The sequence below is a fragment of the Diabrotica virgifera genome, chromosome 4 (assembly GCF_917563875.1).
Source record: "Diabrotica virgifera virgifera chromosome 4, PGI_DIABVI_V3a".
Lineage (NCBI taxonomy): Eukaryota > Metazoa > Arthropoda > Insecta > Coleoptera > Chrysomelidae > Diabrotica > Diabrotica virgifera.
In genome coordinates this window covers 107388524-107413723 of record NC_065446.1, presented here as the reverse complement: position 1 = coordinate 107413723, position 25200 = coordinate 107388524, and the positions used below count along the sequence as shown (strand labels likewise).

The 25200-nt window shown below is 34.3% G+C and overlaps 1 protein-coding gene across 2 annotated transcripts in view; it reads left to right on the top strand.

The window, feature by feature from the left end:
* The window catches only part of LOC114325672 (serine/threonine-protein phosphatase 6 regulatory ankyrin repeat subunit A), a 314485-nt gene that overhangs the window by 139068 nt on the left and 150217 nt on the right, over positions 1 to 25200 (top strand). For both annotated transcript variants that reach the window (XM_028273796.2, XM_028273793.2), the window contains exon 5: positions 4891 to 5007. In XM_028273796.2, coding sequence (XP_028129597.1) covers positions 4891 to 5007 — 117 coding nt within the window. The remainder of the gene's footprint in view (positions 1 to 4890; positions 5008 to 25200) is intronic.

Below are 25200 nucleotides of genomic sequence, written 5' to 3'. Positions count from 1 at the left end.
AGTATCTTGGGTATCAATAGTAACAGGATTGTTATTTTTGACTAGTTTAGATGAAAATCTGGGGAGCAATTTGTTTCGTTTTACTGTTTTTCGAGTGTAGATTTTCGTGCTTGGTTTATATGTTATAGGTGAGTGTCGTTTTTCGTTCAATTTTTCAATATTTTTCTGTTTGCTCTCTTGCAATTTCTTATTTATTTCTTTATACATCTTTTTTGTTTTCAATCTGTGCTCCTGTGTGTAATTATTTATAAGTGTTCTGTTAATGTCAATGTCGAATGGATCTTGGGCATCTATGTGACCATTGAGAACGTTGATGGGCTTCTGTTTGGTAGCTGAGTGGATAGAGTTGTATGCCATAATGGCATAAAGCATCTGGTCTTTTATGTTAAGTGTTTTCTTTTTTTCTTTTAATATTCGAAGATGCTCTATGATTGTGGAGTGAAAGCGCTCGACCATTCCATTGGATTGCGGGTTATCAGGTGTTGTGTAGTGGATTAGAATCTTGTGAGTGTCCACGAATTCTTGAACGAGTCCATTTTTAAATTCGGTTCCACTGTCCGAAATTATCATATGTGGTAGTCCATGATGTGTGATGAATAACAGGAATGCGTTTAAAATGTTAATAGCGTTTGATCCTTCTATTGGGTATGCTTGTCCGTATTTTGAAAATGCGTCGATGATGGTAAGGAATTTTTGTCCTGCTGCTTGGAATGTGTCTACGTGAACAATTTCCAGTGGTTTCGTTGGTGTTGGGGTTAACATAAACTTCGGTTTTTCGGAATTTCTGTCGTATTTGTTTGTTTGACAAGTATCGCAGAGATTAATATATTCTTCTATGTCCTTTTTCAACGTTGGCCAATAATAGTGTTTTCTAATTTGTATTTCTGTTTCGTTAATTCCTCTATGTTTTGTTTTTCCTTGATGATAGTCTTGTACGATGGTTTTCTGTCTCTCTGTACTGTTTATATCTTCTAAGAGGTTGTTGCATTTGACAAGATCAAATGCAGAATTCTTGAATGTTTCACGAAGTATGTTGCAGACAGTCTGGCAGAGTTCATCAGTTTCGAATAGGATGGCGTATTTCTTTTTTGTGTCAACGTAATTTTTGAAGAAGTTGAAAATATCATTTTTCAGGTCGCTTTTGTCGAGTTGGACGTGCATTCTTTTCTTTGTTACGAAGCACTGTTCTGTTATGGGTTTTGCAGGATTGTAGTTTACCAATTTGAATATGATTTGATTGTTGTAACAGTTCAATGGTCTTTCGCTGATTGGAATTCCGAGTATTGGGTTTTCTTCTGTAGAATGCTGGGTACCATCTGTATTGTTGCCTTGTTGATATAGAGAACTTGGCTGACTTTCAATTTTTTGATTTTGTCCCTGAAGAATTTCATCTATTACTTTCATATCTTCTGCAGTTAGGCCGGATGTTTGTTTTTCTTTAATAATTTCTTCTAAGTCATCCATAGGAATTACTTCGTCTGGATCGCATACTGAACTTGGGTGGTTGACCATGGATATGTCGTCATCTTCTTTTCTGGATAATAGGCTGATTATTTCTTCCATGTGCTCATCAACGGTGTTCATTTCTTTAGTGTGGATTTCAATACGGGATAGTGCATCAGCGTTGGTGTTGAATTTTCCTTTTTTGTATATGCGGGAGCAGGAGTAATAATTATAGACGGTATATCTAAGCTTATTGGAGAATTATTTGAAGAATTATCGTTAGCTTTTAAACTAAATTGAGCAACTGAGTTATTTTGCGAAATATAAGCAGCACCAGGTTCGACAATCGATTCACTGATAGTTGCAAGAGAATTACTAATTTTAAGCGATGAAATTTGTGAAGCAATTAAATTAGGATTAGAAAAAATATTAAATTTGCTTACAGATAGAAGATTATGCTTTAGTGCATTTCTTCTCGAAGGAACTGGCTTCTTTTCTGCTTTCTTCTTATCGTCTTTCGGCATATAAATGGATTTTTACACTTTGACACTGGTCTTCCGTAGACTTCTGGGGTTGAACGGCTGTGTTTTCCTTGGAAGCTGGTTCGTAGCGGATAAACGTTTAAAAACGACGAGGATCACTAAAGGACTCTCCCACTTATCTTACTGCACTGTGCGACTTAAAGGTTTAAACTCACTAAGGTACTTTTTAAAAAGACCCTTTATTAACTTTTACAAATATACTTCACTTTTAATTGATCGAAAATAAGTGGAATTAATTACAATGATATTACTTTTATATAAAATCAAAATGCTGAATATAAAAGGTAAAACTGCTGATTGCGATCGCTGACCTCTGGGGTTATTGCACCATAATTAGCGCGATGCCATCTAGGAGGTTTACATCGATGCTTTTGAAAATAAAATGAGTTTGTTTTACATGGATGTCTACTGCGCGGCCTAAAAGGATGCTTTTCTGTGATTGGTCCGTTCGAAGCCAAGTGGTCATTAACTGCGCTATCTGAGTTGATACTTTTTATAATATAATCCCTTTTTGCATTAAGTTTATTTTTCAATGTCTAAAGTAATTAAATTCAGTAATTTTTTGAAATATGAAGGAGGATCTGATTATTTACAGCTGACATTTCGTCACTATCATCACTTGACTGACACAACATTGCAAAAGCACAGTCTTTTTGTCATTCAAATTTCATTAAACTACTTCACTTATAGTGGTTCTAGCTCGACTGACAGCGCAGGTGACCTCCTTGCTATGTGCTGTCGACATCGACCTCGACTTAACTAGTGGCATCTACCTCGACCTACACATCCACCTCGACTTACTTGTTATGTTCTTACCCTTAGTCTTCCTATTCTTATAAGAGAACGTCTTTACCACCAAATATATGTTTATATCTGTGGTATACCTCATAGTTGTACCTCCTCCTCCAAACAGCATTTTCGCAGATGCCACCGAATATTCCTCTCAGGATCCTTCATTCAAATATAAGCAGAAGATTTTCATTTGCCTCGGAGATAGTCCATGACTCGGATCCATATGTCAACACTGCTTGTATAAGGGTTTTATATAATATGGTTATTTTTGTTTTTTGGCACAAGTTTCTCCTTCTCATTAGAAATCAAGCGAATGATAATCCTAGCCAACCAATGCTATTTTGGACTGAGCAAATTAATTATCAAATAAAAATCAAATTTCTTCTTCTTCTTCTTTACTCAGGCGAGACTCGTTAGTCTCTGGCACTTGGTCATAAGACCTTTGCACCAAACCCTGTTCTTCTTCTTAAACTTTAATAAGTCATGTGGCCTCAACGAAGGCCAACAGTTTTCTTATTGGTAGTTTTAGGATCTCTTCTGGTTCAAACCTCATTTGGCCTGTGAAGTCCTGTCTTACATCATCTAGCACACTGCAATGGCATAGTATGTGTATGGCAGTCTCTTCTGCAATTTCACACTTTCTGCACCATGGTTCATTCACCTTACCTAGTTTGTATAGGTGATTTCTTAAACGGCAATGTCCAGTCACCATTTCGGTGACCGTTTTGATCTCTCGTTTGTTGAGGTTCATTAAACTGTTCGAGAGTTTTTTATCAATATTCTTAATTATTTTTTTAGTCTGGATTTGCCCTTGAGTAGTTTTCCATTTACTTTGATGATTCTTTATCAGCCATTTCTGAACCTCGTTTCTCATAGCATCTTTAGTGATGCCACAGAAAGGTTCTGAGCCTTCAAAAGTTTTTCTCGAGCCTTGTTTTGCTAACATATCTGCTCGTTCGTTCCCATGCACTCTTTCATGACCCGGCACCCATATTAAAGACACTCTATTGTTTTTGCCAGGTTATTGAGGAGATCTTTGCAGTTTCTCACCAGTTTTGATTTGGTGAGAGGGTTCTTTACAGCCAGAATAGTCGATTGGCTATCTGTGTAAATGTTGATTCTCTTAGCTTAGGGTCTTCAACAATTATTTCATCAATGCAGGCCACAAAAGCAAAAACTTCAGCCTGGAACACCGTTGTATGTTGACCTAGGCTGTAAGATTTATTATAGTTACATATTTGCCCAACGACTCCTCATCCAGTACCATGGGCAGTTTTAGAACCATCAGTGAACCATATTAAGTCCCCATTAATATTTGGGACTTTTTGTTCTCTTGACGGTATAATTGTGTTAATCTTCTCAGTGAAGATTAGTTCTGGTTTCATCATATCTGAGTTCATCATAAAGATGGAATAATCAAGCATAGTCCCAGTAATGTTTGTGTGGCTATTCAATACATAATTCGGCATCCAAGTGTTGCTTGCTTTGAGTCTCGAGATGGTCATAAAGGCTACCGCCAAAATATATAATTCCAGCGGAGGGAGACCTTTGATAGCCTCTAATGAAGGCGTTCCTGTACTATTCAAGGCTCCTATTATATTTAGAAGCGCTTGTCTTTTTAGGGTGGTGAGAGTAGTCACACAAGATTGCAAAGCCGTCTTTCTCCACCAGAGTACTGACCCATAAGTGACTGTCGGTCGTATCACTGATGTGTATAACCAACAGATCACCTTTGGTTTCAATCCCCAGGTTTTACCCACAACTCGTCTGCAGTTCCAGAAGAGTCCCTTAGCCCTATTGGTTATATTGGTAATATGAGTATTCCAATTGAGTTTCGAATCCAGGGTTACCCCTAGATACTTAACCTCATTGGTTCTTTCCAGTACCTCTCCAAATAATTTCAGCTCACTCAGTCCAGTAAGCTTCCTCTTATTTGTAAAGGCTACCAGTTTAGTTTTAGAAGGGTTCACGGAGAGGTTCTCTTTCAGACACCAGTTCTCTATGTAGTAAAGGGCAAACTTATTTTTTCAGATTATCCTACAGATTTTACTATCCTTTTCGTAAAAATTATCATACTATTTAATATAATAAATTAATCATTCATCTTTTTCAGAGTCGGAATCAAACTGCAGTCCATTTGGTAGCTTCTAGACAGACTGGAACGGCAACAGCCATATTGAGAGCACTTCTACAAGCCGCAGGGAAAGAAATTAGACTAAAAGCTGACGGAGTAAGTAAATACATCTTCTACTAGTATAAAGAAGTTATGAAAACTTATTTAATAAAATTAATCATCCATTCATTTTCGGGCGGTTTGGGATTGAGTCTCTTGGGTTCTCAGTCTTATCAAGTGTTTTTAGTCTCATTCTTATTCGCACATAACAACAAAATTTCTTCAGCCAAACGAAATATACCATCACTTTCCAATTTTGTCAAGTTTATCTGTACTCAACAAATTAGATCAAATTATCAGTCATGAAAACACTCACACATTAATCAATAACTTAGAATGGTACATTTATGTATATATTAAACAAATTCTGATATCCTAGACGCATTTCGTAAAAGGCATTTTTAATAATTCTAAGTCTATTACCACTTCTGTAAGATCTTAATGTGTTGCTGACTGCATAAACTCCTAGTACCTATTTATCATTTGTCATTGTTCATATATTTTATCATCACACATTTCACAATTTTACATTTACGTTCGAATATTTCTAACACCAATATATGGATATTTGATAATGTTTTATTTTTAACATCAACATAAACTTTAAATTCGTTAGCTGAAGTAACAAAATAGTTCATAACGTCGCATTGGCAATCTGTCACTGGCATATTCTAAAGTTCTTTCACCTTTCAGTTCAGTTGACACTCAATTTTCAATATGTGAGGTTTATTCCTTGCATATCACATCCACGTGGGTTAGAGTCCTGTGTTGTTCTGGGTTATATCCAGGAATATTTGCAACATCCTTCTGTTTTATTAAAAATATGTAGTATCATTTAAGGTATTGAAACTTTTAAAGGGTTCTTACCCATAATTTTTTGGTGGCTCACGCATGCATGCTATTGCAAGTATGGCCTCTGTCAATTCTTAACCTTAGTCAACTTTTATAACGTTATCTATTATTAATTAGGCTATACTTACTATTTTAGGGCTTAACACTGATGATGGATTACCTATTAATCCGAAAACGTTATGTTTTGTGAAGTAACCCTTATTGGGGTCTTTTAAATATAACTTTTACCAAGGATCTTGTATTTTTTGTGTTTTATGGTATACAGCCAGCTACAGGAATTTTATTTTCCTCGTGGATTTTTATAATTTAAAAAAGTTGTAATGAGTTTTCTCCAAAAAGTGCTTTATTTTTTGGTTATTTCACGTTGAAATATTAGATTTGGAATTTGAGGAATGCTAACCTATTTTGCATTAGCTACAACTCAGCTTGTACTGGGTCTAGAGACCTCATACACATACACCGTCTTTTTTCTCTTTTTCTCCAATTGTTGTAAGCTATATTTTTGCTAAGAATTTTTTTTCGATAAAAATACCTACTCTTGGAGTTATTTACGAGAAACCGTCGAAAAACGTGTTTTTTTTTCGAAAAATGAACTCTGTACAATAGTGTAAAACGCTAATCCATTATAAACAAACCGTTAATCCGCTAAAAAAATTACATCTCGTACAAGAAGTTACCGCGTGTGAAACCAGTATATGTGACGTGATAGATTCGCGAGTGAACAGTGAACAAACAGAAACTTTGATAAAATTTTTTATAAACTTATAATATTGAATGTACCATTACATTCCCTCTCTAATCTAGCTTAAACCAGCAATCTACTAAAAACATACAGTCCACACAACTCTGAAATTATATTAATAATTGTACATCAAGCTCGCCGAATCCATTAATGATTTGTAAACTACATATTTTTAAATGAATTTCTAAGCACCAAAATTATACATTTGAATTGTTATTAATGAGTTTTTGTGTCTTGTCAATAATTAGTATCACCAAATGCCAAACCGTGACCTTTAAACACGATATATGATCTTTCTTACTTGAAAACATGCATGTGGTGTGTGAAAATAGCTGGTTTTGGTTTCATTTCGGAAAGCGCAATGATCTGAGTAAAATCTAATTTTCCGTTTCGGTTCCCGTTCGTTTGTGTCGTGACTATCACAAACAGGCACATACCAAAAATTCAAGCAGAAGATAAATCGTAATGCACGCTGGATTTGTATGTTTTTGTTTGGGTAAAAATTATTGAAGAGATAAAGATAAACCATCTGGAGAGCTGCTCTATTTTTCTAATGCAATAAGAAAGATATTGACTTGTATATGAAGTTTATGCATTTTTCACGAATGGGTTAAAAATGGAGTTTATTGAATTCTTTTAAAAGTGATTGAAGGATGTTCTTTATTTAAGGATCTGAAATAAACAATTTTGTCTAGGTCTTAATTAATTTTGTGGTAAATTTTGACAGGTTTTACTGAACTGTCATAAGTACATCTTCGAATTCAAATGTACGATTTATAATTTTTTATAAGTCCATTCTGAATTATACAGTGTGTCCCGAAAATATTGGTCATAAATTATACCACACATTTTAGAGTCAAAAATAGTTCGATTGAACTTACCTTAGTACAAATGTGCTCATAAAAAAGTTATAGCCCTTTGAAGTTACAAAATAAAAATCGATTTTTTTCAATATATCGAAAACTATTAAAGATTTTTTATTGAAAATGGACATGTATCATTCTTATGGCAGGTTCATCTTAAAACAAAATTATAGTGAGATTTAGCCCATAAAAATTTTATGGGGGTTTTGATCCCTTAAACCGACCCAAACTTTTGTGTACGTTCCAATTAATTCATTGTTGTGGTACCATTAGTTAAACACAACGTTTTTAAAACTTTTTTGCCTCTTAATATTTTTTCGATAAGCGACTTTTTATCGAGATGCGGCTTCTTTTTTATTATATTTACATAAAATTTTTATGGGAGTTTTGTTCCTTTAAACCCCCCAAATGTTTGTGTACTTTCCAATTAAACTATTATTGTGGTACCACTAGTTAAACACAGTGTTTTTAAAACTTTTTTGTCTCCTAGTCTGTTTTTGATAAGTCACCTTTTATCGAGATGTGGCTTCTTTTTCAAAATATACCTAAAAATGTAAATTATAAAGACATTTTCATATTATTAACAGGTCTCTATAATCGTACTCAACCATATACAAATATGTGGTGGATTCGATAAATATTCAAAATATCTCGATAAACACTGGCTTATCGAAAAATTCCTAAGAGGCAAAAATGTTTTAAAAACAGTGTGTTTAACTAATGGTGCCACAATAATAATTAAATTGGAACGTACACAAAAGTTTGGGGGGGTTTAAGGGAACAAAACCCCCATAAATTTTTTATGGGGTACACAAATTTTATTTTAATTTTTTTAAGATGCTGCTGCCATAAGAATGCCACATGTCCATTTTCAATGAAAAATCTCTAATGCCCGGTTGCACCAACGGATCTTAAGCTTAAGTCGAGAATATCATAAGAATTAATATAATATAGTTATAATATATTACAATAAGAATACCATAATATATTAATAGATATAATTGATAATAAGGTAAGAATCTAAAATTATGGTGCAACGCACGTGATACTCAAGGAGGCCCTATCTATAAGTAGATCTTAGCTAAGCTGGAGCTTAAGATCTGTTGGTGCAACCAGGCATTAGAGTTTTCGATATATGAAAAAAAATTGATTTTCATTTTGTAACTTCAAAGGGCTGTAACTTTTTTTGTGTGCACTATTGTATACAGGTTGAGCTACGCTCAACGGGACGGAGCCTACCGGGGAAACGACTAAAGATATTAAAAATTCCTTCCGTAGGAATACGTAGGTCAGTACCGGCTACAAATTAAAATTTGTGAAATATATACAGGGTGTCCCAATTTGGCCTAATGATATAAAGTTATATATTTTTAAATTGAACAACCTATATTTCACTTTAATTTTGAATTCTACTGAACAAAATAATGTTACTTTATTCAACATTCCCTATACCTATTTTTGACAGGTTTCGATTTATTTGGGTTTTTCTGAAAATGTACTATTCGCGAAATTAATTAATTACACATTATCGCATGAATTTTAATTAACGTCTTTTTGTCAGTTAATTGTCAACTGTCCATGCTTTACATCAGAATAATTACCATTTGAAACTAATCTACAGAGTGTTCGCAAAGTAATATTATTTTTTGATTAGAATTCAAAATTAAAGTAAAATACAGGGTGTCCCATTTAAGTTAAGAAAGTAATTATATAAAATATTATACAGCACTGACACTTCAGATTGCGAACACTCTGTAGATTGGTTTCAAATAGTAATTATTATTATGTAAAGCATGGACAGTTGACAATTAACTGACAAAAAGACGTTAATTAAAATTCATGCGATAATGTGTATGTAATTAATTAATTTCGCGAATAGTACATTTTCAGAAAAACCCAAATAAATCTAAACCTGTCAAAAATAGGTATAGGGAATGTTGAATAAAATAACATTATTTTGTTCAGTAGAATTAAAAATTAAAGTTAAATATAGATTGTTTCATTTAAAAATATATAACTTTATATCATTACGCTAAATTGGGACACCCTGTATACATTTCACAATTTTAATTTGTAGCCGGTACTAACCTACGTATGCTTACGGAAGGAATTTTTAATATTTTTAGCCGTTTCCCCGGTAGGCTCCGTCCCGTTGAGCGTGGCTGACCCTGTATAGGTAAGTGAGGTTCAATCAACCTATTTTTGACCCCAAAATCTGTGGTATAATTTATGACCAATCTTTTCGGGACACCCTGTATATCCGATATACTTTTATCATAATATATCCTTAATAGGCTACATCAGCGCGTCATCAAAACGGAAAATGCGTTCCAAGATTGCAGCGTTAATTTTGAATATTTTGTAGAGATATTTGGCACACATACATATTCGTAATATAGTAAACAATGGAGATACAGAGCCCAATTTGAGAAATATGTTAGTATGTGGAAATTACTCTATAATTAAATAAAATATTACAAAAACGAGCCTGCACCCCCATCAAGAAGAACAGAAAAATACACTTTCTTCAAATAAACTTTTTTATCCCATGCTTAGATTTTGTGTCATATTGGAACTACTAAAATTGATTATCTATAACGAGAAATCGAAAATATTATAACTAATAACTGAGTATGCAACATAGAGAAATTGTCACTGTCATTTTGAGAAACCTGCGTCGGCTTTTTAAGTGTAATAGCATGATTCTCTTATATGTATCGATATCTGTTCAGTGGAGTAGTGTATTATTTTCTAAGATATTGGAATTCGTTAGTGTTGATCCATAGGGAAGTAGTGTTTGTTTATAATTAATTTATTATATTTTTGTGTAATAGAACTAAGTTGTCGGACTATTTGAAAAAAATAGATTATTATTAATTGTGAGTTTTATAGGTAAATACGGGGTGATTGATTAGTAGGGTAAAGCTCAATAGCTCCGCTATAGTAATAGGTAGCAATAAAAGTTAAAAACAAAAATTTTAGCCACTTTTGAGTTTCACATTACAAAATTAGTTAGAATGTTACAGGGTGTGTTCGATAACACAGTGGCAGACCTAACTTATATTTTTTTTAATGGAACACCCTATATTTTATTTTACATTCGAAATCCTGTTAACTTCTCCATCACAAAAATATAAAGGTTTGTAATGTTATACAGGGTATTTACAAAGTTATAACCAATTTTGTATGAAAATCGTAACAAGTTCAACTCCCTGTATAAATAAAAATAAGCACAACAGCAATGGTTTATTAATGCCATATTTTATTTATTGTCAAAATTTTTAAGAATTATTGATATTGCTAATTTTCTTTATATCAAATACAGGGTGAGTCAAAACGCAAGTACATTATTTTCTGAGTAATGTTAAATGGAACACCCTGTATTTTATATAATTATTGAAAAGAAACATTAACGTACTTTAATTTTTATATAACATTCCCTATGCCCAAATTTATTAGTTTTCGGGATATTTTCATCTTTCAGAGCAAATTATTTTAGGTGTTTCTATTTATCTAAATTTTAAGTAAGCCATGACTGAATTGACAATTGAAGATTACCGATTATCAATCGGGTAATCAATGTAACACTGTAGCAAATAAAGAAATAAAAATAATTTATTAGTAATACATTTTACAAACAAAAACACAACCACTACATGCAACATTTTTGAAACAATTAAAAACTATCTTTTTATGTAAATGCAACAAATAAACAAAGAAAATTAGCAATAAATTTTACAAAACAACACACAAACACAAAATACAATATTTTGTGAAGACAATTAAACACTACTTTTGTATGTAAATGTAACAATGTAACAAATAAAGAACGAAACATAATTTATCAGTAATACATTTTGCAAAAAAACATGTTTGAAAAAATTAGAAGCTACTTTTAATAAAATATTTTTAATATTTAATTACATAAGGTGTTCAAAATTATCTCCTAACACATTTATGTACGCCTAAAAACGATCATTGAATGAGCTACTTACTCTACGGAGCATTTATAAATTAACACATCGAAATACACTTTGTATTCTATTTTTCATCTCATCCCTTGTTGTTGGAGGTATTTTATAAACTTCATTATTAACGTAACCCCAAAAAACTCAGTCCAGTTTATTAAATTCTGGTGATGTGGGTGGCCACGCTACTGGTCCATTGAAAAATGAAAATATCTCGAAAACTAATAAATTTAGACATAGGGAATGTTATCTAAAAATTAAAGTACGGTAATGGTACTTTTTAATAGTGATATAAAATACAGGGTGTTCCATTTAAAATTACTGAGAAAATAATGTACTTGCGTTTTGACTCACCCTGTATTTGATATAAAGAAAATTAGCAATATCGATCATTCTTGAAAATTTTGATAATACGTTAAAAAATATCACATTAATAAACCATTCTTGTTTTACTTATTTTTATTTATACAGGGAGTTGAACTTGTTACGATTTTCATATAAAATTGGTTATAACTTTGTAAATACCCTGTATAACTTAGCAAACCTTTATATTTTTGTGATGGAGAAGTTAACAGGATTTCGAATTTAAAATAAAATATAGGGTGTTCTATTTAAAAAAACAAAAGTTTGGTCTGCCACTGTGTTATCGAACACCCTGTAACATTCTAACTAATTTTGTAATGTGAAGCTCAAAGGTGGCTAAAATTTTTGTTATTAACTTTTAGTGCTATCTATTACTATAGTGAAGCTATTGAGCTTTACCCTACAAATCAATCACCCTGTATATTTTACGTAAAAATATTTCGAATTCTAATGCGAGTATATTAATAGGCCTGGATCCCGCGTACCAAAACAAAATTTATTAGTAGCAAGCTGAAAATTTTTTAATAGCTTAACGGTGTCTAGTCGGACAAACTTTGATGTATGGGAACACTGAGAATTAAAACTTCCCCTGTTCCAGTATTCCCGTACATCAAAGTTTGACCGAGTAGACACCGTTAAGCTATTAATAAATTTTCAGCTTGCTATTAATAAACTTATTTTGGTAAACGGGATCCGGGCCTATAAAGTTTTAGGAGGATTTTTTATTCTAGAAATATCATCAATAGGTTAAAATTTAAATTTTAAATTTAAATAAAAAATCAAAATAGGTACATGCTTTTAACAAAATTTTTACCTATTTTGGTTTATTTTTTTTGTTTACTAATAATAAAATTGTTTTCTATTACTTCCATTTAGCGAGTATATTGTCACCATATTGAGATGGTGTCAAATACTGTCGACGCACTGTTGCCAAAGTTTCGCAGAACTTTCGAAAAAGGTGTGATATTATCTCCCGAAGTATTATTGATGACGCGCTGATGTGGCCTATTAATTCAAGCAAAAAGCTAGTATTTTAAACGAATTTAAAAAAATTGTTCCTTCAACCCTTTGTCACGAAGTTAGCTATTTTTTTAATTCAACGAATCTTTATTTATAAACATTAAGGAACAAAAAATATTCCTCTTCTGCTTCCTCTTTATTAGCAATCCTGCTTGTTCATTTGTAACTAAGGCAATCATTCCATCTTTTACGGGGTGGTCCGATACTTCTTCTGTCGATTCGTGATTTATCTCTTGCTATTTTGACCACACGGGTCTTCCTCATTCTGCTTGTGTGGTTATTCCATTATATTTTCTCTATTTAGTGTCCTTTTATTTATAAACTGTACGTTATAGTAGGGGAGCAAAGTATGTTAATAAATGTGCAGTCACTCGAGCGTTATGGGGACCTGTTGGGTTGTGAAGAGTAGGTCCTAAAACCAAAAAAGTTAAGTAAAGTTTTCCATTTTAGTGGGCGCTTGCCATTTTTTAATTTAATTTTCCATTGCCAACAATCGTTTTTTCCGATTATAACGCCATCTATCCATAATTCGAAACAATGTTTCGAATAAAAGTTAATTATTTTTATGTAAGGAATCCAAATCTGCAATAAAAAACGGGGGCTCCTATTTAAGATTTTAAATTAACCCTCCACTCCACCTCCGGGGGGAGGGGGGTTGTGTTTGGTGCCATTCGATAGATTTTTTAAAAATATTGAATAAATGTATTTTACATTTTTCCGATTTGATGTTCATTTCGCGAAATAACGCGGAATTCGTATTTAAAATATTAGATTTACCCCCCTCCCCCCGTGGGAGGTCGTGTTTGGTATCATTCGATAGATTTTTAAAAAATATTGAGCACATATTTCACGTTTTTCGACCTGTCATTCATTTCGCGAAATTTTAAAACACTGATCACTGAACTTGATAAAAGGAATACACAATACCATATTTTAGGCCAAAAACCGAAAAAACATTCAGGTTTGTCATAAAAGGACTGCATCATGGTACAGATACTGATGACATAAAGGCAAATCTAGCAGCACAAGGACACAAAGCAGTGAACATTCCCAATATAAAACATTATCTATCAAAAACCCCCTTGCCAATGTTTTTCATTGATATCGTATCGAAGGAAAATAACAAAGAAGTTTATAAAATAGAAAAATTAGGAAACAATATCATCAAATACGAACCTCCTCGTACGAAAAGAACAATCCCTAAGTGTACAAGATGCCAAGACTACGGACACACCAAAACATACTGCCGCAAAGTACACAGATGCGTAAAATGTACAGGTAATCACGAAACAAAAATTGTCCTCGAAAATCACGTGATGACAAAGTAAAATGTGTCAATTGTAACGGTGACCACCCGGCTAACTATAGACGAAGCCAAGTTCATATTCAACTACAGCAGAAGCTATATCCTACACTAAGAGAGAAAAGAATTATGCAACCACATATCCAAACAAATAATACTCAACAAATACAACCTGACTTAACCTATGCTCAAATAGTCAACAAAAATCAACCACAGTGTAGCTATAACAACAATACCAGGACCTAACCAACCTAATAACAACTTAGCCAAGCTGGAAGAAATGATTCAAAAACTCATGGAGCAAATGGGCACAATGCTCAATTTGCTTACTACTGTCAAGAATAAGATCGCTTAATGGCGTCACAACTAAAATATAAAATAGTAGTCTGGAACGCAAATGGCCTTTATCAACGGGCCAAAGAACTCAAAATATTCATACTTAATCAAAATATTGATATATTATTAATTTCTGAGACTCACTTTACAGAAAAACACTACATGCGGATTCCCAACTACAAGTTGTATTATACAAATCACCCAGACGGTAGAGCTCACGGTGGAAGCTCCATGATTATACGTGATTCTATTAAACACTCCGAAATGGAAAAATATAACAAAGACTACCTGCAAGCAACCAGCTTAACAGTTGAGGAAGCACACGGCCCAATAACAATATCTGCCTTATACTGCCCACCTAAACATGTCATTAAAAAAGAACATTTCCTAGAATATTTCAACACTCTAGGGAACAAATTCATTGCAGGTGGAGATTATAATTCAAAAAATCCGATGTGGGGTTCTAGACTAACAACACCAAGAAGCAGAGAATTAACTAAAGCGGTGGTAGAAAATAACCTGCAACAAATTACTACAGGCGAACCAACTTATTAGCCGTCTGATTTAAACAAAATACCTGATGTCGTTGACTTCTGCATCACAAAAGGCATCGATACCAAAAAATGTAAAGCTGAATCATGCTTTGATTTGTCATCAGACCACTCACCGTTTATAACAACAATCTTCGAAAAAATATTAAACAAAGTACATCAACCAACTTTGCATAACACCAAGACTAACTGGTCCCAATTTAGAGAAAAACTAGACAGCCTGATATCACTAAATCTGTCCTTGAAAAATGAACTCCAACTAGAATCAGCTGTAGATAACCTAACAAAAAGCATACAAATTGTTGCATGGTAGGCGACTCCCAGCTAAGAACCATCTCCAATCAGAAATAATGTGTCTCCCACAATTAAACAAAAAATTTTAGAAAAACGACAATTACGTAAAAATTGGCAACAGTCAAGAACGGCAGAAAATAAAAAAACACTTAACAAAGCAACAAAGCAATTAAAGGATCTAATCCAAGAAGAAGAAAACCATGGATTACAAGAATATTTAGTAAATTTAACACCAACTGAAGCTACAGATTATTTACTATGGAAAGCCACGAAAAAACTCAAACGGCCCCAACAGCTTAACCCACCAATCAAAGATGAGGCAAACACCTGGGCTAGGAACGACAAAGAAAAAGCTGATCTTTTTGCCAAGCACCTTCAAAAAGTATTCACACCATACCCTTCTACAGTATCTACAGAGGAAGAAACAGAACTAACCAGTTTCCTAACAGCACCGTTTCAAATGGATCTGCCCCACACGAAATTTACTGTCAACCAAGTAAAACAAACAATAATAGATGAAATCAACATCAAAAAAGCCCCTGGATTAGACCTAATCTCTGGCAAGATTCTAAAAGAAGTCTCGGATAAGTGCATAAAACTAATCACCTTTATATTTAATGCAACTACTTCCCTAGTTCATGGAAAGTGGCACAAATTCTAATGATCCTTAAACCCGGAAAAAGACCGGAAAATGCATCTTCATACCGACCTATAAGCCTTTTGCCAATGATTAGCAGTCTTTGAAAAAATGTACGTAAAAAGGTTGAAAACGATAATAGACGAAAATAAAATAATTCCAGAACATCAATTCGGTTTCCGAGACAAACGCGGAACCATAGAACAAGTGCATAGGCTAGTCAACCAAATAAACAAGGATTTTAACGCCAAAAGATACTGTTCGGCTGCTTTCCTTGACATATCTCAGGCTTTTGACAAGGTATGGCACATAGGGCTACCAATAACATTAAAGAAGCTCCTACCCTATCCTCACTTCCAGCTCTTAAAATCCTACATAGAAAATAGGCCCTTCCTTGTGAAGGACGGTAACAAGCACACTAAAATATATCCTATTCACTCAGGCATCCCACAAGGCAGCGTTCTCGGCCCAATTCTATATCTTTTATACACAGCGGACATTCCAACATCTGGTACAACTACAGTTGCAACGTATGCAGATGACACTGCTATCCTGGCATCCCACACAGATCCAACAACAGCATCAAGTAATCTTCAATCAAACCTAAATAGAATTCGGCAATGGATGAAAGTATGGCGCATCAAATCTAATGGAACTAAATCATTGCATGTAACATTCACGCTACGCAGAAAAACATGCCCCCTGTATATATTGATAATTGTGTAATTCCTCAATCCGAGTACGCTAAATATCTTGGCATGTACTTGGACCGCCGTCTAACTTGGAAAAAACATTTTTTACCAAACGAAAACAGCTTGGACTTAAATTGAGAAATATGTATTGGCTCATTAGACGCAATTCCAAACTATCTTTGGATAACAAAATTTTACTCTACAAGTCCATCCTCAAGCCCACATGGGCTTATGGGATTCAGCTATGGGGCACTGTCTGCGTCTCCAATACAAATATCTTACAGAGATTTCAAAACAAGGTGCTGCGTGCCATAGTCAATGCGCCATACTATGTATCCAACGAGGTGATTCAACACGACATCCTCCTAGAATCCGTGAAAGAAGCCATACAACGTTTTAGTGATAAATACTGTGAACGAGTGTTAGTGCATCCTAATGCGTTTGCCAGACAATTAAATGTGCGGGACGTCTTTGAAGTGCGTAGGCTAAAACGGCAACTGCCGTCTGACTTGACCAACTGAATGTAATCAAAAGTGTATTCAGACTGATAAAATTTTAGTTTTAGAATTGTAAAGAGGTTACTTACTGGAGTAACTCTCTACATGTCTGTATTTTTTTATCATAACAAATGCTTAATGCCCAATGGGCAGATTGTTGTACTCAATGGAGTTAATAAAAAAAAATTTCGCGAAATTTTCGCTTTTTTCTTGTGAAACTTTGGGACTCACCCATTCCCTTACTCCCGGCCCAAATCGTCAGAATTCTGAAATATACGCTCTCTTGCATGTATTTAACTTACCTTATCTTAATCTGACAATTTTGAGTTTTTTTAAGGATCGATTTTTTTTTTTCGGGCCCCCCTTAAAGAATTACCCTGTGTTAAGAGCCAATATTATATGGTAGAGGTACATCTGCAGGGTACCAGGTTTCCCCCCATATGATAATCTGACGCGCTCGAGTAACTGCAAAAATCCCCGCTTTGGTTCCCCTACCATTACATTTTCTTTCAATGTCTTCACTCCTCTTTCGATCCCTCAGCGTATTTCCTATAATTTTTCTCCGTAATCTCTATGCCATTTTCAGTAGTCTTGGTGCTGTATCTGCACATACTCTTGCACAGGGATACGGGCGAAGACTGCAACGGCAGACATGGCGAAGAAGAAGATCTTCAGACGGCTGAATTTATTGAAATATTGGGAACGGAAGTGGCATCCCAGGCTTTATGGTAATAAACTCTCCATAATAGACGGCTGAAATTACAGGATCTCCAAATTGAGGGTTTTAGCGTCGAAACAAAAAAAAGCTAACATATAAGAAGCACGTCTCCCCATAGCAAAATACTGAAAGAAAAACTGGCAAAAATCGGAGATAATCAGGTAGGATTTACTGCTAGAAGGTCCTGAATACAACACATACATATAGTCCATGTGGTGAGACCGCTCCCGTCTGAAAAAATTTGTGATTCGGTTTCTTTGTGGATTCCTATTCAAAAATGTCCCCTTTAACCAAATCTGAAGGTGCCGGGCGGAATTTTTGGGCAGAAATTGTTTAAACAAATTTTTTAAACAAATACAGAAGATAACCTTTTTTTGCTCTGAAATATATATTTTTGGGTTTTTTTGGGTCATTCTAAACAAGAAAGGTATCTTGTAATTTTTCTCAAAAATTGATAGTTTTCGAGTTATAAGCGATTTAAAATCTGAAAAATGCGAACATGCGCATTTTCGAGGCTTAAAAAAACTCATATTTAGATTGGTATTTTTGAGGTTGCTAGATACTTAATTTGAAGTTTAAACATTCAGCTTCAAGATTCTGAAGAGTGATTGCGTCTAACTTTAATTTATACCGTTGTTTTTGAATTGTTAAATATGCATGTTTATCCGGTTCTTTTGCCGGTGCGGCCCGCTCTATTTCAAAAATCTCCTATTTTCCTCCGAAAAATATTTTTTCTAGATTCTTTGGGATATTCTAAATAAACTAAGTTTTATGACATTTTTCTCAAAAGTTAATATAAGCGATTTAAAATCCGAAGAATGACAAAAAAACGTATTTTCGGTTTTTAAATAGCTTATAACTTTAAAACTATTAACTTTTGAGAAAAATGTCAAGAAACTTTTTTTATTTATAATGTCCCAAAGAATCTATAAAAAATATTTTTCAAAGGAAAGTAGGAGATTTTTGGAACAGAGCGCGCCGCACCGGCAAAAAAATCGGATGAACATGCATATTTAACAATTAAAAAACAACGATTTAAATTAAGGTTAGATGCGATCACTCTTCAGAATCTTGAAGCTGAATGTTTAAGCTTCAATTTAAGTATATGGCAACCTCAAAAATACTAATTTAAAGTACGAGTTTTTAAGCCTCGAAAATGCGTATTTTCGCATTTTTCAGATTTTAAATCGCTTATAACTCGAAAACTATCAATTTTTGACAAAATTTACAAGATACCTTTCTTGTTTAGAATTACCCACGAAACTTAAAAATATATGTTATGGGGCAAAAAAACGTGATCTTTTGTATTCGTTTAAAAAAATTGTTTAAACAATTTCTGCCCAAAAATTCCGCCCGGCACCTTTCATATTTGTTTAAAGGGGACATTTTTGAATAGGAATCGACAAAGAAACCGAATCAGAAATTTTTCCAGACGGGAGCGGTCTCACCACATGGACTAATACACTCCAACAATTATTTGAAAATATAATGGCAAAAAATAGACTGATACACATGGCATTTCTTCTTCTTCTTCTTCTTTTGGCATCTTAACCCTGGATGGGTCTTTGCTTGTCTGGCTATGTCCTTCCATTCAGATCTCTCTTGTGTCCTTCTAATCCATTGTCTTACATTCATGGTTTTCAGGTCGTCTTCCACGTCTTCCAACCATCTCGTCCTTTTTTTTTGCCAAAAAAAAACCATCTCGTCCTGGGCCTTCCTGTTTTTCGCTTTCCTAACGGCTTCCACTGTAATATGTTCTTTGTCGTTTTTGTATCATCTTGTCGCTGAACATGTCCCTGCCATGACAGTCTATGACTGCACAAATCTTACAATATCAAATTACACATGGCACTTATCGACTTAAAAAGACGAATGACACTGTTACCAGAAACTACTGAAAATGATGAAAGATATCAGGAAAAGTCAGGAGGATAATAGAAACCGTAAAAATACTATACAACAACAACAGGAGAAGAGTTAAAAGCAGCAACAATTCCTCGAATGAATTTAAGACCACAATAGGCTGTTCAACATATTCCTAGAACAAAAAATATTAAATCCATGGAAAATGAAATGTGAAGGTATGGGAATACCAACCCGAGACGACTTCTTGTACACACTATGTTTTGATGAAGTGGTAACGGATTAAGATAAAGAACAACATCTTACATGCACATTGGACTGGAAATAAAGCTAGACGAGACCGAATACTTAACAACAGAATAACAACCAATGAGAAACTTGAAAATTGACGAAGATAAAGAAATTACCGGCACTGGAAAATTCAAATAATTAGGATTCATAATCTCAAAGAATGGAACCACTAACCAAGAGATAACCAACTAACCAACAGATTAGCACGCACAAGAACATCAAATATATCAAACAATTTAACCGGGTACCATGGGATAGACAGATTAGCAGAAATACAAAGAAGAGAATATATTATAACACCTTGGTACGTAGTGTAATGACTTCCTTCTTTTTCTTTTTCTCTTTGTGTAGACATGACTTGTCTGTTGTTTCAATGTGCCTATAACGAGGTATTTGCGTTGTTGTTCCAGGTAACTAAATCAGTCCAAGAAAAGAGTTCGCTTTTTTAAGACATTTTTATTTGGAATCAAAACATACAAAAAGATAAGATAATTAGCCTTAATTACTCGTTAATTTCGTTATTAAAATATATTTATAATCTACGCATCGAGCTTTTTATTCGGGCCGATGTGACGATATTTTGTACATGAATGAATAATTTTGACGATCGTGTGAAATAGGAATTGCTTTTATTAATACGACATGAATGTATAAGGAAAGGGAAGAAAGGGAATCTCGCTCAGCTCGCCAGATGAAAAGACATATTAAGAATATACGATCACCGCTCGTATAAGGATAGGTAAAAGGATAGGTAAGAGGAAAACTGTCGGATTCTCTCAGCTCGCCAAAACGACAGCGGAAAATGGTCGGGAAGTACTACCTACATAAACTCACCTCTTATACCTCGCTGTTGTTTATTATTCTTCGATCAACGCTCCAAGAATAATAATGAACTAGGCTTTTTGATCCGACTTTTATATCGTCCAAGACGGTACAAAAACACGTTTTACTTACACGTTAGTAACCGAAATGAAGTTCGTGGTCGTGTGAAGAATGGAAGTAGAACAAAACTTAGTAAGCTACATTGAAGAAAACCATTTTAATATTGCATGGACATCTGAGAAGAGCAGATTTCCCCCACGCTTTTCTTTAACGAATATGTTAGATTTTTTCATTGTTTTAACAAATGTGTGAGATTTTTGTATATTTAATCTGTCTAACAGTTTTTTTCGAATAATCCTTTGAGTTTGAATTTTTTTTTATTTTTTGCTTTTTAGTTGATTTTTTTATAATATTTTTAATTTTAGTCACTCGTAAGTAAAGAAAAGCGTTTCTTAAAATTTGTTTTTATATTTTTTTATTTTTTACTTTTTAGTCTAACACATTTCAAACATTAAAATATATCGTCATGTTTAAAAAAAAGATGTATATGATAGACACATTTTTGCATTTCTTTTTCAACATTTTTGATAAATACATTGTACATTTTCTGTAATTTCTTCATACATTTCTTAAATCAAAATCATTATTTACACCTATTACAGTTTTCGCAGTCTTTCCATTTCTTCTAGTGCTTTACTATTGCACGGTGTAGACCCTGTTAATTTCTCGAAATGCAGTTCTTCGATGCACAAGCCGTCTAATGATCGCACTCGGCTCAATGCAAAGTAAGCCTGTCCTTCCGCAAACACTTTCGGGCGCAAGTTAATTGTTTCGGGCCTAAACAATAATCTACCTAAAAAGTGAAATTATATTTCACTAAAAAGTATAATTATACAATACAGTACAACCTGCCATATCCGGACCTGTCATATCCGGACCTCCCCATATCCGGACGCTTCTACCGTCCGCATCTACCGAAATCTACCGAGAAAGGCAGTACTGCTGTTGGACAACGCACCCGCTCATCCCGACGCAAAAGAACTAAAAGATGGCGAAATAAAATGTCTTTTTTGCCCCCAAATGTAAGATCCCTTTGTCAGCCTATCGATCAAGGTATTATAGAATCTATAAAACGTGTCTATCGACGAAAGTTATTGACGGCGTTGATCACTGGAATGTATGAAGGAGAAAACGTTTCAGAGACTATAAAAGAAGTGGTCTTGATATCCGGATTTTTTCATATCCGGATCGGTCTGTCGCCACATTGATCCGGATATGGCAGGTTTTACTACAGTTAGTATAATTAGCTACAATCTGTAAAAGTTTCCACATTGTAAAAACAAGAGAATTTAAGCATTTTCCATTAAAATCGTTTTTTGAAGTGAAAACTTCTTTAGGGACGTTGTGCGATTTTTGGATAGGGGAAAAAGCATTGAATTCGCGACCGTCGTCGCTTATGCTATATATTATTTGTATGTATATATAAATTGTATAGAAGTATTTAAATTTAAAATAAATGTAGAACCTATTTTTGGATGGGGAAAAAGGATTTATTTCGCGACCGTCATCTCTTCGGCGAAATAAATTTTGTACGTATATGTATTGAAGTGAAAACTTCTTTAGGGACGTTGTGCACTTTTTGGCTGGGAAAAAGTAATAACAACCGTCAAGCGGGACGACTGTCACCGCTTTGACGAAATAAATATTTTTGGAGTGAAACTTCTTTAGGGGCATTGCGCACTTTTTCGATGGAAAAAAGTATTAAATTAGCGACCGTCGTCGCTTCGATGAAATAAATTTTTGAAGTGAAAACTTCTTGAGGTACGTTGTGCACTTTTTGGATGCGGGAAAAGTATTGAATTAGGGACCGTCATCGCGACCGTCATCGCTTCGACGAAATAAATTTTTGAAGTGAAAATTTTCTTTAGGCACGTTGCTCACTTTTTGGATGGGAAAAACTATTAAATTAGCGACCGTCATCGCGACTGTGATCGCTTCGACGAAATAAATATTTGAAGTGAAAACTTCTTGAGAGACGTTGTGCACTTTTTGGATGGGGAAAAATATTAAATTAGCGACCTTCATCGCTTCGACGAATTAAATTTTTGAACTGAAAATTTCTTTAGGGACGTTGTGCACTTTTTGGATGGAGGAAAAGTATTGAATTAGGGACCGTCATCGCTTCGACGAAATAAATTTTTGAAGTGAAAACTTCTTTAGGGACGTTGTTCACTTTTTGGATGGGAAAAAGTATTAAATTAGCGACCGTCATCGCGACTGTGATCGCTTGGACGAAATAAATATTTGAAGAGAAAACTTCTTGAGGGACGTTGTGCACTTTTTCTATGGGGAAAAATATTAAATTAGCGACCTTCATCGCTTCGACGAAATAAATTTTTGAATTGAAAATTTCTTTAGGGACGTTGTGCACTTTTTGGATGGGGGAAAAGTATTGAAAGAGGAACCATCATCGCGACCGTCATTACGAAATAAATTTTTGAAGTGAAAACTTCTTTAGGGACGTTGTTCACTTTTTGAATGGAAAAAAGTATTAAATTAGCGACCGTCATCGCGACCGTGATCGCTTCGACGAAATAAATATTTGAAGTGAAAACTTCTTGAGGGACGTTGTGCACTTTTTGGATGGGGAAAAATATTAAATTAGCGACCGTCATCGCTTCGACGAAATAAATTTTTGAATTGAAAATTTCTTTAGGGACGTTGTGCACTTCTTGGATGGGGAAAAGTATTGAATTTGCGACCGTCATCACTTCCCTGAAATAAATTTTGTACTTATACAAATTATGTGGATGTATACATAAATAGCATAGGACATACGCATCGCGTATATGATATAGGTATAGCACTTCTTTTTGGATGGGGAAAAAGCATTGAGCTCGTAATTTATATACTATAAGAAGTTTTCACTTCTGTCGGCACTCCCACGAGTGCCTTCAATTTTTTTTTATTTAAACAATTAATATACATAAAAAAAATTTATTGACTATTCGTGTATTTTTCTCGCGAATGCATAAGTCTGCAAATTTTCATTCATTTGTATTGAAGAAAAGGCAGTCAAATTAACTTTCAAGATTTGACTCAAACGAATGAACTAAAGAAAAGCGTTTAAAAAATTATCGTCACTTAACATTCTTTTACAAATATTGCTTTTAAACCTCAAGAACTACAAATAAAGGAATGCATTAAAACCACACCAGTATCAATAAACTCTAGGGGACGTCTATAGGCTGACAATCGTAATGTCTTTTTTATCGAGGGGTAAATGTTGTTGGCTCGTTTGTACCAGTCGGTGAAACTGTCGACACGCGACCGATGGAAAAGTACAAACTCTGCTCTTTTGGACCATTTCGATGGATATTTAAGAGTATGTGTTGATAATAAGCAGCAATCTGCAGTTCGAGACGTTGCACTTTCGAATTGTTTATACAGGTTGTGAAATATGTAATGGGTATTTTTTAGGAAATTTAGTATTTTAGGTGCAAATAACCCACAATTTTACTGTAAAATTAAGTTTATTTGACGTTTCGATTTCCACTTCGGAAAACTGACGACTTCAATCTATCAGATGAAAAACAAGGATTCAGGTCCGGAAGATCCTGCGTAGATGCCATATTTGTACTAATACAAATCACAGAAAAGGCCATCGAGTACAATAAACCAGCATATCTATGTTTTATAGACCTGACAAAGGCTTTCAATCGCATCCAAGTCGAAGAAGTCTTACACCTACTGTATAGAAAAAAACATACCAATCAATATTATACAAACCATCGAAAACATCTCCTTCCATAATCGAATTCAGGCAAAGATAAATGGAAAACTAACACAGTTGATACCAGTATAAAGCGGAGTCAGACAAAGTGACTCGTTAAGCCCACTGCTCTTTAATATCATAATGAACGAAATAATAGAAACAGTACGTAAAGGTCATGGTTGCAGAATGAGGAACAAAGAAATCCAAATATTATGTTATGCAGACGACACCGCATTAATCGCCGAGAAAGAACACGACCTGCGAAGATTAACACACATCTTCAATATAACAGCAGAAAAAATATGAGAAAGCATATGATAGAGTTCCTCGAGAGATTCTGTGGTGGGCACTCAATAAGAAAGGAGTCCCTGGCGAATATGTAAAGATTGTGAGAGATATGTATGAGGGAGTAACTAGTGTTAGGACAGGTGTAGGAGAGGCTGATAAATTTCAGGTGAAAGTAGGGTTGCAACAAGGCTCGGTGCTTAGTCCTTATTTATTCTCATTAGTGTTGGACCATATAACATCGAAACTACAGGGTAGCATTCCGTGGTGCCTAATGTATGCTGATGATGTAGTGTTAATAGGAAATAGTGAAAGAGACTTAGAACAAAAACTGGAACAGTGGAGACAAGCTCTGGAGAAAAAAGGTTTAAAACTTAG